The sequence below is a fragment of the Centruroides vittatus genome, unplaced genomic scaffold (genome assembly GCF_030686945.1).
Source record: "Centruroides vittatus isolate TY-2023 unplaced genomic scaffold, ASM3068694v2 contig_453, whole genome shotgun sequence".
NCBI lineage: Eukaryota > Metazoa > Arthropoda > Arachnida > Scorpiones > Buthidae > Centruroides > Centruroides vittatus.
In genome coordinates this window covers 786741-805865 of record NW_027122249.1, presented here as the reverse complement: position 1 = coordinate 805865, position 19125 = coordinate 786741, and the positions used below count along the sequence as shown (strand labels likewise).

The 19125-nt window shown below is 30.3% G+C and overlaps 1 protein-coding gene across 1 annotated transcript in view; it reads left to right on the top strand.

Annotated features, from left to right (window-relative positions):
• The window catches only part of LOC136977279 (ATP-binding cassette sub-family C member 4-like), a 62732-nt gene that overhangs the window by 25957 nt on the left and 17650 nt on the right, over positions 1-19125 (top strand). Inside the window, exons 9-16 of the mRNA XM_067272742.1 lie at positions 4184-4270; positions 6243-6434; positions 11939-12033; positions 12727-12813; positions 12876-12972; positions 13639-13827; positions 15692-15867; positions 18498-18778. Coding sequence (XP_067128843.1) covers positions 4184-4270; positions 6243-6434; positions 11939-12033; positions 12727-12813; positions 12876-12972; positions 13639-13827; positions 15692-15867; positions 18498-18778 — 1204 coding nt within the window. The remainder of the gene's footprint in view (positions 1-4183; positions 4271-6242; positions 6435-11938; positions 12034-12726; positions 12814-12875; positions 12973-13638; positions 13828-15691; positions 15868-18497; positions 18779-19125) is intronic.

The window sequence follows — 19125 nt, the reverse complement described above, 5'->3', positions numbered from 1 at the left end:
TGTATAGCCTACATCATATTAATGTATGGCTAAATTAAATAAACATTGCAAACAACACTTATACTCACTAACCATAAAAAATATTTTCTCCACAGATGTATAATAACACTCCAAAAGCAGTAAATGATTATAAATAAGCTGACAAACAAATGTATAGGTATAATGCATTCACGATGCATAAAATACATTAACAAACTTTACAAAGATTGTTAAAAAATAACGACACTATTAGTTCACGTATACCAGGTTGAATTTTATTACAATAATAATCACGTGGTGACATCCTATTACTTATTAACTTATTATAGGGCCATGTGTTAAATTGTACCAGCGATAATCGATTTCCATACCTTTCGAGTTATTAATTAAATTATTATTTTTTTTGGTTTCTTATTTCTAGATGTTCTTTGAATTTTCTTTTATGCATATCTTTTTCAACATACAACATTTTTATATTATTTCGGTTCTTTGACCAATAAATTTTCACAGAATATTTGTAGATATATTAATAAAAGTAGTAATAATAAGTTAGATTGTTTAAAACAAGTAGTATATATATTAAAAAAATTTTTAAGTCAATTCCTACTTAGGTCAACAAAGAAAAATTTTATTTTAGTTACTTTTTATTAAATATTTACAATTAATATAAATATGTATATACATATGACAGAATCACAATATTAAGTGGCAAAATAGAAAGAGAAATCGAAATTGAACCCAAAGCATAAAATTTCTTCAATTTTATTTTTTGAGAAAATCCTTCATTCTAGCCACTAAGCCACAACTGCTAACTCAGTCTCGAAAATCATTTGGATAAAACGTCTACTTAAAGCAAAAATTTTCAAAAAACTATTGATTTTCGCAAGAATTGAACTCGCATTCTTCACCTTCACGTGAAAAATATTGAAATCCTTGCATTTTACTGATTGAGCTACTGCCTGTTGATTTCGATTTTCATTACAAACTGCTAAAACTCTATTTAAATTATTAATAATTAGGTTAATGTTACCCGTGGTATCGAAGATGGCGACAGGTCAATTTTTTTCCCTAGAAACTAAACGGCGACAGGAAAATTTATTCTTTTCTCTATTTTCTACTGGTGTTTGATATGAAGATTTTAGCTCATAAAGGCTCTTTCTCCGACTAGACGTGTGTATATGATCGCTACGCGACCGAAGAGCCAGCCGTATATCGAACGGCCTAAACGCGCGTGGGAGATAGTGCCTTCCGGGAGGACTTTTATGAAAAACTGGCCTCCTATTCAGTCGTTATTGGCTAGGATGAAACCCGGAAAACTCCTAGCAGCCAGCAGGGCCGGCCTTCTCGATAAAGGGGCCCGGGTGCAAGAAACTATTTGGGCCCAAATGTTTTTCTAAAATAAAAAAATTTACAAACACGAACATATATTAATGCATGTTTATTTAAAGCGTGATTTTGTTCTTGCTAATACATTAATTACTTCAGAAAAATTACTAAAAATACTGCATTCTTGATAATGTTGGGGCCCCCTCAATCGCGGGGCCCCGGTGCGTAGCATCCGCCGCACCCCCCCGATGGCCGGCCCTGCCAGCCAGCCTGTCCGAGTCGCGGCGCGAAACCACGACCGAACTTTCCAGTGTTCAGGGTCCGGTCACTACCGATGAGCGGCAACGGAGACCACTCGGCCACTGGTGGGCCGAAAATTTATTAATTTATTAATTTGCATAATGCGACAGATAGTACGGGTACGCCCCCTAACATTTAGATCACTCGGTATTCTACTTCGAGATTATCCATTGTTAATCTGCTTCTAGATTATCACTGGATAATCTGATTCGAGATTATCACTCGAGAATCTGATTCGAGGTTACCGGAAACGCGGCCATCTCGAACGTAGGGAAAGGAAATTTCCCTGTCGCCGTCTAGTATCTAGGGAAAAATTCCCCGTCGCCGTCTAGTATCTAGGGAAAAAATTTTTCTGTCGCCATCTTCAATACCACAGGTAATATTAACCAATAATTAAGTTTAATTAATGAATTAATATTTGAAAAACTATTAACATCAAGTGTCAGCCACTACAAGTTTTAAAAAATGTATTTGAACATGAGTGGAGGAATAAAAATTATTTTATTAACGATTGAAAATTTGAACAAGATATATATATATAAACTGTATATATAGGGATAGTGTGAACTAATAGTAGGAATTTAAAAAGCCGGTGTTGTATATAAACATAAATGCGATTGTCAAAATCCGTGTGTGTATAATGGTGAAACCGGGCATGTGTTAGAAGTAAGAGTTGAAGAACATGAAGCTGCCATCAGACTCAAGTACAGTAATTCCCTGTGGTTCAACCACACAAATAATAATAATTGTAACGTTAACTGAAATAATATAAAACTTTTGTATGTTGAAAAATATATGTATAAAAGAAAATTCAAATTACATCTAGAAATAAGAAACCAAAAAATAATAATTTAATTAATAACTCGAAAGGTATGGAAATTGATTATCGCTGGTACAATTTAATACATGGAGCTAAAATAAGTTAATAAGTAATAGGATGCCACCACTGATTATTATTGTAATAAAATTCAAACTGGTATACGTGAACTAATAGTGTCGTTATTTTTTAACAATCTTTGTAAAGTTTGTTAATGTATTTTATGCATCGTGAATGCATTATACCTATACATTTGTTTGTCAGCTTATTTATAATCATTTACTGCTTTTGGAGTGTTATTATACATCTGTGGAGAAAATAATTTTTATGGTTTGTGAGTATAAGTGTTGTTTGCAATGTTTATTTAATTTAGCCATACATTAATATGATGTAGGCTATACAAAGATTGTATTTTTAGGATACCAATCAAGGTGAAGAAGGTTTGCCCTCCCACTAACGTATTTAAATATAATCCTATGTTGTAATTTACACCAACGTATATTGTAAGTCTCCCTTTTTTTAAACTAGTTATTGCCATACATTGATGTCGTGTTCTAAAAACTTTTTGATTATTTGTTTTAGCACTGAGGAGGGGTTGGAACAAATTGGACCAACCCGAAATGCATATGATGTAGTTCTAAATAAAATCAATTTGCCAACCATATTGCTGTGAGATTAGTCTACCAAAAGTTTTTTGGATAACAGAGACTAAATTCGTAATAATATCTACTGTACAGCAAAACATTTATATTAAATAGCTTATAGTAATATAAATATATATATATAAGGTGAAAAGGTTGTATATTTAATCAAGGTAAACGTCAAAAATTTTAAAATTCTCGAAAACAGAAACTGCGAAAAAGTGTCTTTGTTACTAATTTTGGATGAAACTTAATAAAATAGTGCAGACTACCACAATCTTTTAACGAGAAAGAAGCTTATTTAATACTTTTTACGATAATAAAGATTGTCCAGTGCTAAAAGGTTAAACTTTTTTAAATTTTATCTTGTTTTAAATGTACAATCTTTTTACCTTATACAAATATACCGATTCCATTGATTTAATTATAAATTTTATAAATATTCTATATAATATATCATGTTTCCTTCTACTTCAAAAGAAGATAAGTTGCACTTTTAAACAAATATCGTTAAATTCTTCATTGAAGATTTTGAAATACACGTATACTTCATAAAACGTTGTTTCTCCTTAACACAGTTGGAAAATTAAAGATATTTCTTGTACAACACGGTTCGATTATTTGGAGAATCTTCCATATAAAAATTTACAAGTTTTAAGTGTAAACTCCGTGATTCAATAGTTGTATTTATGAAAGCATGCATATTATCTCAAATTTCTCCACGGATTTTAGAATATTGAAATTTTCAATTTATTTTACGTCTTACATCAAGTTTACTGTAATGAAAACTGATCGCATAATTTTTTTTTTACTTGTCAGATATTTACTCTCAACAATGTCATCGTTATTCTTCAAGACTTTAGCTTCTAAGACTGTCACTGTATTTTGTTTTTATAGATTAAAAAACTTTTATAGTGCACTCAATTCTTATGGCAGTTTACATTTAATTCACATAAAAACATTGTAAACTAATTACTTTTATAATTTATATCTTTTTAACAATTTTTTAAAAAATAATATAATATTTATATTATTATAAATTAATCAATAGTGTATTATTTCTAATTCTTAAAGATGAACATTTTTTGCATATAATTTATTTACGTTATTCTGTTAAAAGAAATCCCAGCCTTCATTGAGTGAGATATCTTTAAATGTACAGCCTGGAGAATTATTAACTGTTATAGGTACTGTTGGATCGGGAAAGGTAAATATGTTCCTTTTCAGTTTTATATTTTAATTTAATTATATGCTATGTGAATGTAAAATGTTTACATTTATTAATAAAATATTATAGTATTATAAGAATTTATCTATTTGAAATCAAATTAATTTAAAAATTTTTATACTTAATTATCTTGTTTAAATCATTTTAGCTTTTCACGTTTTATTTTGATTTGATTTTAACACGTAAAAAGAAAATATCTAATAACAAATAGCTTCAGTAACAAAATGCTGATTTCTTACAAGTGAAGTTACGCCTGTAACTGGATACAGGTGCATTTAAAATTACAATTTAAAATATTTGTTATGTAACACATTTAATTTAAATATGCTTTTTAGGCATAATCAGAAACCCAACAAGTTGCTATATCTTTGTTCTCTGTTTTGATGCAGAATTAGTTTATAAATACATGTTATGGATAATCTAAGTATCCCAATACTTTATAATAATAATAATAACGATGGATTTTATTAATTTGTTCATGTTATTGTTCATGTTGTTCTTTTTAAACTAGGAAATTGTTCCTATTGATGAAGAAGTTCTGAAATAAAGTAGTATTTGCTGTAAATTTACGTGGACAGACCTTATATATAATTTTAATTTAATATCTTTACATTATTAATAACAGTTGAATATTTAATTCTACTGGTTAACTCTTTTTTTTTATACATAAATGGCAGTTTCCTTAAGACATAGGTCAAGCACACATTTATGAATACTTGTAACGCTGGCACAACAATATCCTGCATGTATTATTTAAATTCGATTATGATCAACTTCCTAAATATTCTTTAAAAGTTTTCTTAATGGATAAATGCAAAGAAAAAGCTGAATGTGAGGTTTGAGCTATAAATTGATAGTATATTTTGTATAACTGCTCTAGTAAACATCTGATGTACAATAAAAACAGTTGATAATAGGAATATATACTAACGCTAATATTTATATCCCTTTTAAATGCTTATGTAGAGTACATTGTGTGGCTAAAAAATAACGAAAACCGTGATTTCCTACAAGCTATAGTCGCACGTGGGTCAAAGTGAATAGGCGGGTAAACGACCAACGGGTAACGTGAAAAAGTTAGAACAAGCACAGCAGGTCTCAACTTGCTATCGCCATTAGATTGATGTGAGTGCCTGCTGCGAGTAGACGTGTTGTTAGCACGTGTCAAAAAAATGGCCAGCTTGAAAGACAAGCAGCGTATCAACCCTGAAATTTTTGGTGAAATTAAAAATAACTGCTGCTGAATCTTTGCACCTGCTATGTAAAGCCTACAGAAACGCAATGTCTTTCTTGTGCACGTGTGTTCAAATGGCACAGAAAATTTTCTGAGGGCCGAAAGGTAGTGATTGATGATGAACGTTCTGGATAGCCCAGCAAGTCAAAAACCGAGGAAAATGTGCAAAAAGTGGAACAAATTGTAAACCTATACAACAAGGAAGAAGTTATGGAATCCTTGCAAGAAAGGGTCAGAAGAAAGCAGCCATACTTGTGGTAAAATGGTTTTATCCTGCATCAGGAGAAAGCACCAGCCCATTCCTGTCTGTCAGTGAAGCATTTATTGGCCAAGGAGGTAGTCACACTACTTGAACATTCATCGTTTTTGCCTCACCTAAGTCCGTGTGACTCCTAATTTTTTCCTAAAATCAAGGCAGCTCTGAAGGGACACCGTTTTGAATCGGTTTCTGCTGTCAAGGAAAAACGACAGAAATTCTTGTTTAGCCTTAAAGATGATCACCTGCAGAACTGTTATGATCAGTGGATGTTTCGAATGCAGCGCTGTGTACAAACAGATAGTTCATACATTCAAGGGAAACACAACTAAAGTGGATACACTATTCAAGATTTAAAGTTTTAGCTTTAGTTTCGTTATTTTCTAGTTACATCCCGTACTTACATTATTTATACAAGGATTTTCATATCAAATAATCAAACGATTTATTTATTTTATTAGACATCTTTATTAATGTCCATTTTGGGAGAAATTCCTGTTACTTCTGGTGAAGTGATAGTGAAAGGAAAAATTGCTTATGCTTCTCAAGAAGCTTGGGTATTCAACGAAACTATCAGAGAAAATATCTTGTTTGGAGAAGAATACGAAGAAGAAAAATACAGAAATGTCTTGCATATAACTGCTCTAGACAAGGTAATCAACTGTTCTTATCTTTTTATTATCAACAATTTTGGTACTTATATTTGTCAAAGAGAAATGGTTGTTTGATAGCAACTAAGAATTAATTAAAGAAAAATTAGTTTTTATGTGCTCAGCATTCACTTATATTTAATTATATTATATTTTTATATTTAATATAACAATTACTTATATTAACTAGCTGTTAAAATATTGATAGTAATATGAATGTAAGATTGATTAGTTTATTTATTAAATTATAAAAAACTATTTAAAATGTTTTATTTTTGGTAAAAGCATCGTTATAAGTACGAAGTATTATCATAGTGCCATAACAATCGTAATTATAATTATATTGTGATATTAGTTGTGCAATATATATTTAATGATAATCAGTAGTTTTGAATTGTAACTGAAATAAAAATATATTTTGTGTTGAATGGAATCAATCTGACTTTTTATTTAAGTGCTATTTTACTATTTTAATTATTGAAAACTTTTAATTTTTAACATTTTTAATTAATCAATGATATAAATTATGTTAATGATAAGTTAAATTTTAGGTACAGAAGAGAACAAATCCTATTCCCATAATAGAAATAACAGTATTGGTGTATTTCATGTTTAATAATCAGACTCTTGTGTTTTACAGATATTGGACAAAATTTCTATCAGTTTTAATTTTACTATCCTTTGTGCAGTACAGTAATACCCTGAACTTACGCGATAGATGGGACCGAGCGATAACCGCGTAAGTCGGGGTATAATTTCGCATATAAATACATACAAATTATTTTTAATTGGGGCCGGAGACTAAAGAAAACAATAATTTAGAAAAAAATGTTTAATAAAATCTGAGATAATACATATGTATAACAAATTATATTATTAAAATCGTAAACCGAAGTTATTTTGATGTAGATGGCTTCAAAAAATCTAACAAATTCGTCTGACGGCTCAAAGATTGTTTTTTCTCTTGCAAAATTTCCTCGTAGCATGCTAATAATTTTTTTATTTCTCGTTCTGTAGAAGAAATGCGATCTTCGTTGGAGTCTATATTTTCTAAAATTTGTAACCCCTTTTCAATTGAACTGAGGCCTTCTGTCAAGTTTTCACAGCTTCGAGAATTTTTCTTTACCTTTTATAATTGTTCTGACCGTCGATTCCGGTAGATCAAACTTCTTTGCCAATTCACAAATTTTCATTTTTGTATCGAAGTCTTTAATAATGTTAACTTTACATTCTAAAGATAAAGTTTATTTTTCTTGTTCGATGCAGAAGAATCAGTTCTACTTCGTTTGGATGACATAGTACAGTCTCGCAAGTCTCAAGATATAACAAACACAGAAATAGCCACAATTTATTTTGTGTTATTTATGTGTCGATTCCACGCGACATGTCCGAACATGTAAGCTGAACAATAGTGTGGGGGAAGTGAGTAATCAAGAGTTGCGTGGCGGTCAAACAAAAGACGAATCGACTAGATTTGAAAATCGCGTAACTCCGGGTTCGCGTAAGTCGGGGTAGCGTAAGTCGAGGTATTACTGTATGTAATATGTATATAGCGTTTTCGTCTTGTTTCATGCCAGATCAACTTCACTCGTACTACTTGGTCCAATTGTTTACAATGCTAACGTTTAATTAGGATATTCGACGTTACAATTAGTGACATAAAACACTGAACAGTTAGATATTAAATTTTGATTCGTCTTCAAGTTCTTTGTTCTTAGAGAGAGAAAAATTCCTGTCTGGCCACGTCTGGCCTCTAAATGTCTCATCTCCTCTAGTCTCATCTTAGGACATGTCGGCAGATGGCGCCTTACTACGTTCTGCTTTTCACATGTATGATAGATTACACACTGCTTATAATTATTATTAAACAAATGCTTGCTTAGGTTTTTCTATAGTGTTATTAAAATTTCGTTGTGTCTTGATATGTGTGAAACGAAGTTATACAGTTTCATTTTTAAGCTATAGTCTCATAATATCTACTCCTTACATTAATACATAAGCAGATGAACACTGGAATATTTGAATGCACAATGAAAGGCAGGCTGTAAATAACTGGAATAATTATGACTAAAAGAAAACTAATAAATGCAGTATTAATGAAATTAGTGATTCATTGAGAATAATTGGCAAACATTCTGCTAGAGATTGCAGGGGTAGCTCAGTTGGCACTATCTGCTGTACAGCACGCAGTATTCATTATTTTCCATCCAAATTTATATTTTGTTATGGATCACTGTACGTAACTATTTTTAAAATTCTAAATATTGCACTTAACTTCTTTATTGCCATATTATGCATGCCAGATATCTGAGATGTAAAACATTTTATTCTCCGGTGGACCCAAATTTGTACTCAGATCGAAAATCTCAACTCTGTTGACAGTAAAAATGTTAAGATTCTTCATCTACTCTACCACACGCAAACCTAAATAAATTGTGAATTTGTGCTCATTTGTAATGTCTCTGAATTTACTCAAAATAGGCTAAAAGTTTCAACTGATTTTTACAAAAACATCTTATTCTGTTAAATGTTTGTTAATTTTACTTTTAACATGCGACATTATTTTTGAAAAAAATTTATTATTCTCTGTGTGAAACAATACATTATGTTTTACGTTTCTGATGCCAATTACTGGACAATGTATAAACTTTGACCTAATATATCGCTTCTGTTGTGGCCTCGAAATGTCTAAGTTATATCTAATAATACTTTTAGGTGTTATTTTACTTTGAAACTGGCTGGAAGCTGTAATCCTATATATGTATGGAATATTGTACATTATTGGATCAGTTACAATATATAGTAGTTTTTCTGTTGAAAAATAAATAAATTCTTAATGAAATTCCAGATTTTATTACAACTGAAGTGCGTAGTTGAAAACACAATTTACAGGCAACGGAATAGAAAACATAGCAAGTTAAACCATATGCTCCATTTCGCCGTTCAGTTAACCACGTGATAACAGTAAATGTCTGTTATCGCGTGTTAAGTTACCTTGTTACAGTGATACAGGTTACATAGTACGTGGATAAATTAAAAAATTACTGTAAGATAAGACGTCAAAATAGGATATCCAATCACCAATACTATAAAAGTCGTGTTTTCTTTGGCTTTCTTAACGTAAAACCACAGACTGCAGTTTAAAACATTCTAAAACTACAGATTGCAGTTCTGAAATATGATTGACATATTGTATTGAATAGTCAACAATTCAAATTTTTTCTCTATCGAGAAGTTCATATTATGAAAAAAGAATTGATAGACTATTAGAAAATAAGATGCAGCATTGACTAAAACTAAAACCAGTAAATATAAATATACAAAGTTTGTCCGAAAAGTAATGTCAGTGAGTCGATTAGGAGACATTTATTGATCCAATCGGTACAATACATTAATAGATTTGAAAATACGTGGGCTTTTCCTCGGTCGCTACATCGCTTCCAGTGAGATTTCCAGGCATCAAAAGCATCACGGTAGGCATTTTTCCGAAATGTCCTTTAGAGCCTTGGTACAAGCTTCTTTGACTTTGTCAACTGTCCCGAAATGATGTCCTATCATGGGAGTTTTCAAGCGCAGGAACAAGATGTTGGGGGAGTCACGTCAGGACTGTAGGAAGGCTGGGGAACCGTTGGAACCTTAGAATTGGCCAGGAAGGGGGTGACAAGAATGGCAGCGTGGGCAGGCGCGTTGTCATGGTGAAGTTTCCAATCGTCCGCGATGGATCCTTCGTTTGAGTCTCTTGATGACAATCCTTTGCTCAATCGAGCAATGCATCGCGGCTTGCACAAGAGACCAAACAAGGTTTACAAAAATGCCTGTCCTTACTCTCCGGATGGTCGGAGGCGATTGAGCGACTGCGTGTCCGTAACCTGACTCCTCCTTCTACCGATCCCCACTGCTCCGAGCGCACTTTGACGTGTATTCACTTCACAGTAAAGTCACTGACATTATTTTTTGAACAAACCTTGTATATTATTCGGACTGGGACCATTTAAAATTGTAACAGTTACTTTAGAATTTAATGACTGCCTGATACTGGAAACACCATTTTCTGGCGAAGAAATGATTAAGAAGTTCGTATAAAGATGTTTTCTTTAATCTGTTAAACATCATATCTCTTTACCTGTGCTCTCGTATCTGACTGTTTTACGATGGATATGACTAGAATGCTCACTTCTGGTTCTGAAGTAGGAACTCCTGAAAAGCATATCAAAAAACTGTGTTGTTAAGTTAAATATTTATTCTAATAAGTTATGTTCTATGATTTCAACAAATGTTTTGTTTATAATTTCTCAGTTCTGTCTTTATTATAAATAATAATGGGAAAGATTCAAATATATTGAGTGTTTAATATCTTTTCATGTATCGTAAAATAAAAGTTTTGATTGATAAATTTCTAAATTGGAAACGAATTAAGATGAAGAGTGTCCACTGATCAGAATATGTAAATAATCTAGATTTTACTCTTAATATAATTGTGGGTAGTCGCCCGGAGTTAGGACAAGGTCATACCTCTTTTTGTTGGCAACTGGTCGGTTAAACCTGCCCACTTGTTAGAGGATGGCTGGTTTACGTTCTATGATCCCGAAGGTTCGGGATTCTTTTTGTCAGGTCAAGAGGAGAAGGAGAGAGGGGTTGTCGGTAAGGCGTAGGTAATAAACGACCAAAGGACACCATTTAACAAGAAAAACAAAGATTTATTAGATAACAAATAGACGATTACAATATATAACATTGAGAATCTATCGACATTGTTCTCTAACTTCCGAATACAAGGTAGGGGGCCGAGAGAGAGTTTACCTGATTGATTATCATACCTCTTTAATGTTTCCTCGGAGGTTCGAATCAATCCTTGATGTCGTCGGCGTACAAAATTATAAAAAGTCGCGACAAGATCCGTAACGTGCAGTTGGTATAGGCGAAATCAGCGAAACGGCTCCTCAGTCTATTCCTAATTGTCACAGCCTAGAGATTCGACGAGACTCCCCTGAAGGGGGAGGATATGGGTTTTTATAGATTCATCTTGGGATAAAACGTCATGTGATTAAATGTTGTCAGAGGTGAAGGTTGCTTTAGCAGGTGAGAAGGTTAAGGTGTTCCCAGGACCAAAATAATGTGATGAAATCGGACGTTAATTGTAAAATTTAAGTCTTGCAGTATGAGAATGAGTGCTTGGATGGGTGAATGTTGACATTTTTAAAGGAGATTTATAAATTTTGATAGTTATTGAAGAGATATTTAATCTCTTTTCCTGGCGATGTTGTTATAACGGGTGGAGTGACGAATTTAGTTAAAATATGTCAAAAGTTTATGAGAGAAGGGAAAAGTGCTACACATTGCTCGGATCTCATATAATAATCACATTTAATGATATAAAATTAATTTATATTTCCTTATATTTATTTGAGTATCTGTTTAACCTGAAGTTATGTTTAGTCTGAAAAATATTGTCAATTCATATTACGTGGAATATAAATATCCTTAATTTTTATTTTTTCTAATTTCAGGATATAAGCTTATTTCCGAAAGGTGATCTCACTATTGTGGGAGAGAGGGGAGTGATAATGAGCGGTGGACAAAAGGCAAGAATTAATCTAGCAAGGTAGAATAAGGTTTAATATATGTTTCTTTGACTTCAATTACAGTAGAAAAAGATCAACGAAAACAATATATGTACTCTACTGATAAATGCATATTCATAACATTTAAGTGTTTGTAATATATAACTGTATTGTTCTTGGAATTATTCATTAAATACTGACAAGAAACATTTACCATACATTTACATTACTCTGTGTATACAGTGATATTGAATTTATTGTAAAGTTTTTCATGGTACTTTATTCTAAGCTTATTTTAAATATAAATATTGTAAAATTAAAAATATAATTGTGTTTCACGAAAAATGCAAATTTTTCTGTCATATCAGTTAATATTTTTACATTGTTACTTTGTGTCCCAGTCGTACAGACTTTCAGTTATAGTAACTAACATTTTCTCCCGTTTCTCCACTTTCATCACAAAATATCACATCTGAGCTTCTACCACATATATATATTCGATACAATTATAATTAGGTTTGCTTTTTTCTCTCAGCAAAACAGTAACTCTTATTAATTTCGCAATACTTCTTATAATCAAACAACTTCACATAGGAGTAAAATGAAAACTGGTATAAAATTATCTGTGCAGAATGATTACAACCTATAGATTTAAATCTAATGCTTGAACAATATTTGTTGCATTTGTTTTGTATGTTTATTTTATCCTGATGTTATATTTTTATACTTTGTAGAGCATTATATCTCGATGCCGATATATTCCTTCTTGATGATCCACTTAGTGCTGTTGATGTTCCAGTGGCAAAACATTTATTTGAAAAGTAAATATTTGAGTGTTATTTGAAGTATCTTTAAATATATTTGAACTTGTCGTTCATTTCAGGTGTATAATGGAACATTTGAAAGACAAGATTTGCATTTTAGTTACACAACAAGTACAGTTTTTAAACTCTGCAAACAAAATTATAGTGTTAAATAAGGTAGATATGTTTTGTGTTTACTAATTTTATTTTTTAATTATGATCTCATTTTAAATGATATTATATTCTTTTTTAAGAATACGTCAAAACGTTTAATATTTCACATAACAGAAGACATAAAGGTTTTTTATTTGTTTAAACCACATATGGTATATAGAGATAAATATTCTTCAGTATATAGGCTATCTACCAACAAAAACTTGCTTCGGAAAGACAGTTTTTGAAAAAATTAACCTTTTTTCGTTGTTAGATATAAGATGAAAATGTGGACAACTACTAGAACAAGTATAGTTTGTAAAGAGCAAACTGTCAATACTATTGTATAGGGAGATTTATGTTCTTAGACATTGGGGAGATTAAACATTTACATTTTTATGTCCGTGGTATATGGCTGTGAATACAAAATATGAATAGTATCAGCACTTAAAAGAATGCATATGCAAATGCATTTGTAATTAGATATTTGTCACTGGTAAACTTTGTAAAAATACGTTGGCACTATTTATTTTTTTTAGCTAATTATTTGTTTATATACTGCCAACTTTCGTATACAATTTTTCAAACGGTCTATGCGTGCAACGAGAACAAACAAACATCCTCATATATATATACTATATTAAAAATATAGAAGCAATTATATTCATACATATTATAAATTTATTTCAGGGAGCATGCGAGTTCATTGGCAATTACGATAAAATGGAAAGTTTAAACATGCTTAGTGGAATACTACCAGAGCAAGAAGTTAGTGAAAATAGGATGGAATTAGAGACTGCACTTTTCAATGATGATGAAATAATTAAAAGCACTGAAACTATGTCTGATGACGTCGAAGATATTAACAGTAGTAATGTGGTAATAATTACTTATATATTAAATAATTGTTTGAGTGATTAATTTTTCAAAGTAGATTAAATGAGATGTGGCAGTTTCCATTTCTCATTTTCTGTACATATTTAATTCCTTATTAAAGCATAGTTATGTGATTTTAAAAATAAATAGTTTATAAAGTGATATAAATTTAATTTTGTAATATGTATATCAACACATTTATATTAACATCAAACTATGAATGGCAGAGCTATCATTTTACAGTTAACTAATAATACAGAGTGTCCCTAAAGTCTGGACACTTACGAAATGTCATCAACGATAATTTTTCCTTCACAAATTACGTATGGCTTTGTTGAAAGAAGTAAGAATTGAACTGGTGAACTCAGTGGACGTGAAGCATGCTCATATCGTTTACGTCCACTTACCACATGACAATATGCATAGACATGAAGTCTCCTCAATCTTAGCCCATTCAACTTCTTTTTCTGAAAATGATGGAAATCATCTTGAAGGTGTTATTTAATATTTCAATTTAATAAAATGTTAATAAATTTCATTTTTTCAAAATATGCATGTTTGTTTGTTTCCATACCAAACTTCATTCAGTATGACCCTAAAGGACACTCTGAATAATACTAATTAATTCTCGTTATATGAAGAGATTTCTTGTGAGAAGTTTTTATAAGTACATTACAACTTTATAGCTTGTGGACAATTTCTAACTTTACAAATTTAATTTATTTCAAGTGAGTGCATTATTCATAAATTTGTGTATAAGTATGAAATTATCAATAACAGTTTCAAAATTATCTAACAAGAAACAAATAGAATATGTAATTTCATAACTAGAAGAAAAAAGAATGTTTCTAAATTTTTGTACTGTACTGAAGAAACATAACGATTTGAATTTTACTACATGTAATTCAAAGTAAATGACAATTATACTGGTAATAAATGAAAATAAACGTCATATATATCACTAAATGCATAAAAAATTAAATAAAGTTCTGTTAATACAAATTTTTCGTTTAATTCCAATAGTCATATTGTAAACGTTGTAAGAAATCTTAGTCTACATGATATTTTCTAACTAAAAACAATACTTTTAATTATAAATACTTTAGTATATAAATAATTAATGGTCTTATGTATAATTTTAATAACATTAAAATGTATTAAATAAGTATCATGAGTTTAGTTTTAAGACAGAATTATCTCACTACGATGAACAGAACGCATTCAAAAACAAATTTCGCTTAATGAAATTTATCAAATACACTCAAACCTGTTTTTGTGCGGCTTTTTTTGTGCGATTTTTTATACGTGCAATGTGTTTCGTGCAATTATTTTTGTGCAGTATACCAATTTGATTGAAATTCATATACCGCACACAAAAAATCACACAAAACAAATCGCACAAATAAAAAATCGCACAAAAATAGACCGCACAAAAACAGGTTTGAGTGTAATGATAATTCTATATTTTAGATGTGTTTCACTAAACAGGTAATGCATGGACAAAAGTGAATTGTCTGGTAAAGTAACTTACATACAGTTGTATAGTACTTGTATTGAAAATATACGTACACTGGGTTTTCTTTCTGCTCTATATGTTATTTTGATAAATTTCGTAATTTTATTTGTTTTCCAATTTTTCTTTCTATTATTAAATAAATTCAATAAAAAATATTCAAAGAACGCTATAGTTGTTGTTTATTTTTGCATTAATTAAGAATAACACATCTAATTTACAATTTTCTGAAGAAATTAAATCATAGAATTTTTTATTTCGAAAATTATTAGAATATATTCAAATACTGTTATGAATTCATGCATAATTCAACAAATAATTTATAATTTTTAATTTTTAAAATATTTTCTGTAGGAAAATGAAAATAAGAACATGACACGTGATGATGAAGAAGATGAAAAAGTAGGAACATCAGTGTATAAAGAATATATAAATGCCGGAGCAGGTTTCTTTTTCAAGATCCTTTTATTACTATTGCTAGTTGTATCACAATTCATTACAAATGCCAGCGACTATTGGCTGTTCATATGGTATGCAATTTTTTTGATAAATGTGAGTTTATTATGTGATCGGAATTTTAAATGAAATGTATCTTGAAATCAATACTAAGTTTTATGTTCTTTGGAACTAATCATGAAATTGAGAACAAATCATACAGGAACAGCCCTCTTGACAGAAAAAGTAAATTTTTATTTTCTATAATTTATAATAGATATGCATTTCGAGCTGTATGTCTCTCCTCAGTTTTTTTATTATGTAAATCAGTAAAACTATATAATAAACTACAAAATTTATTTCAAAATCACTTACATTTAACATATATGTAACTCACAATAATTTAGGAAATAATTGCTTAGAACTATAATTAAATTACAAATAGAATAACTAATTATTAAAAACGTGGGGCATAAAAAGTAAAACTGAAATAAATTAAAAAATAGGTAAATAAAGAAATATAATAAAATATTAATAAAAATTTGTAAAAACAAAAAATATTTTGGTTAAAATATAGAAAAAGTGACTAATAGAAGTAGTGAATACATGAAAACTGTAAAATGACACCGATAAAAACTGGTTAAAAACAAGATGGAAATGCTTTTACTGTATGTTTGTTAGGAAGTGTAATACATTATACGGTACAGTGAAGTAAAAGAGGATGGACGAAGGGAGGAGAAAGAACACACTGTATCTATTTTAGTAGTAACAGTTTCCAGATGTCACTGATGACAACGCCAGTGTTTAAGTTTATTCGATTAATTTCGTTTATTTTAATAATTTCAATATGTTAAAAAATTTACTATTAATAAAATATGCTTTGAAATGGAAATTTATTTCAGTTTTACTTGTTATCCACTTTTTAATAATTAGTTATTCCAGTTGTCACTTTGTTTTCAGGTAAGTCGTTTGAAATTATTGAGTTGTATGCATTTGTTAAATATAAAAAATCTTTAAATTTACTTTGTAATTTCTTATACACTTTTACAATTATACATTGAAAAGGCTGAAAAAAAAGCAGAATGCCCGAAATGAATATCCTTTATAAAAAGTAAAGAATAAATATCTATCTACTCTTTCCATCAAGAGGAGTGCTCCTGTGAGATAAGTTTCCAATAGCAACTTTGTGCGTGGTACCAAAGAACATACACTAAATTATTATGAATGAATAAAAAACATTCATTCAATGTATAAATGTTAAGCAGATAACATTATTTCTGTATTAAAATTTAACGTTAAATTAATAAGAAAATTTGTTTATGTATTTAAATACTTTTCTAAACAAGTCATGATTTTACTGTGAAAATGTTTTAAAGATTCCTTTCCAAAGTATTTAAATAAAAATCGCACGTTGGTATACTACTTTATCATGATAGTCAGTGGTGGATTTCTGTAGAGGTGCATGCTACGTGCGCCTGTGAAGAAATTTTAATATTAAATTAAATAAAATCTCAAAACTAAATTGTGCCTGGTGCCTCTCAAGTGCTAAATCTGCCACTGATGATAGTGAGTGGCTGTAAAAACAGTACAAAAAGTATTTCACTTACACGATATCTTATTCCACTCTGAAGTTTTGTAGAAATAGATTCTAACATTGTTTTTACAGAATAGTAAAATGTCAGTTGCTGAATGATTCCATTGAACATGATTTTCAAAAGCATCAGAGACAAAGCAAAAAGTAAAAATGATGTTCACACTACATTCAATAACAAATTATGTGAAAATCGCATAAATTTTTACTGACATCATTTCACGGATTCAAGCTAGTGTACTAAAATTTGGCCTTCAGGTATATCTTAACAATACAGATAGGTATTACTTGTATTTAAAGCATTTAAATATTTTTGTTGTATTCTCGCATGTAAATAAATATTGAAAAGTTTAAAATACAAGTAACCCCCGTATAACATGGCACTTCTATAGCACGGATTCACTCTAACACGGTTCGAGAATTGGGTAAAACCCTTGTACAACATGAAATGTAATAAAAACTATTAAAAGTAAACTTTATCTAATTTGAAATTAGGGAAATCTCTTTAAAACCTTTATCACGTTTATTGAACTGTTTCCGTACAACAGTTCAATAAACGCGATAAAGCTTTTAAATGCGAAAGATAACTCATTTGACATTTTTCATTCGAGCACGTACGGACTATCAGATTTTCCTGCATAATTTTTGTGAACTATTAGTACTTAAGTACAGTATGTAAGTTTTCTTTCCCGCCTTCTGTCAATACACGTGATCCTTCTCGAAACTTGTTTCAATGTTGCCAGATCTCGACGCTTCTTCTTTTGCTGTTACCAGATGTTTTCCCCTTATTCCATACTTGATTTATTCTGTCACCGGTTTTTAGGCATTGAACCGCGCCTCTGACTGTTGTTATAATCCCCACCTTTACACGTGTACTTTAAGACTTTAATTGTCTTTTTTTACATAGATTGAAAATTTTTGGGTAAGTAGTATGTACTGTACTCAACATTAAAAAAAATAATAATTATGTATTTATTTTTATAAATCTGTAGCCCTAAGCTTAACCCCTTGTTCGAACTACTTCTTTGTTTTGTATAACAGGGATTCGCATAACACGGCAATTTTTTGGAACATAACTCCTGTGTTATATGGGGATTACCTGTATTTAATTGTTATTTTGTGTTTTATTTTCAGGTTGCGTAACAAAAGAATCTATAGTCAAAGTATAGAGGAAATCCAAAATATTACGTTTAAAACAAAGAACTTTAACAATAGCGAAGACACAGATTTATACTATAGTGAAGAGTTGAACATATATATTTACTTTGGACTGATATGTGCAGTATTTCTCACGATGATACTTTCTGGATTACTAATCTATAAATTTTTCACTGCTGCATCATCTAAGCTCCACAACAATATGTTCCATTGTATTATTCGAACTCCAATATCATTTTTGGATAACAGTCCTGTTGGTACGTTAAACTATTTATTTTATTAATTGTTAAGTTAAAGTTCGTTCAATAAAAATCGAAATAAAACGAGTTCTTTAACATATATATATTCAAAGCTTTTGTAGTAGTTATCATTACTATATGAAAAATACTGTATGATGCTTTTATACAGTTAACTTTTAGTATTAGAGGTGAAATTTCATAGCCGATATTTGCATTATGAATCAGTTACTTTATTGATTACAAAAGAACCTTTTTCTACTGGCATGGTTTGAAATGCACACAAAAAGTTGTGGCATCTCACAGGTTTCACTGATTATTTTTTAAATTGTGAAACGATAAGCATTGCAAAAAAGTCATATTATATT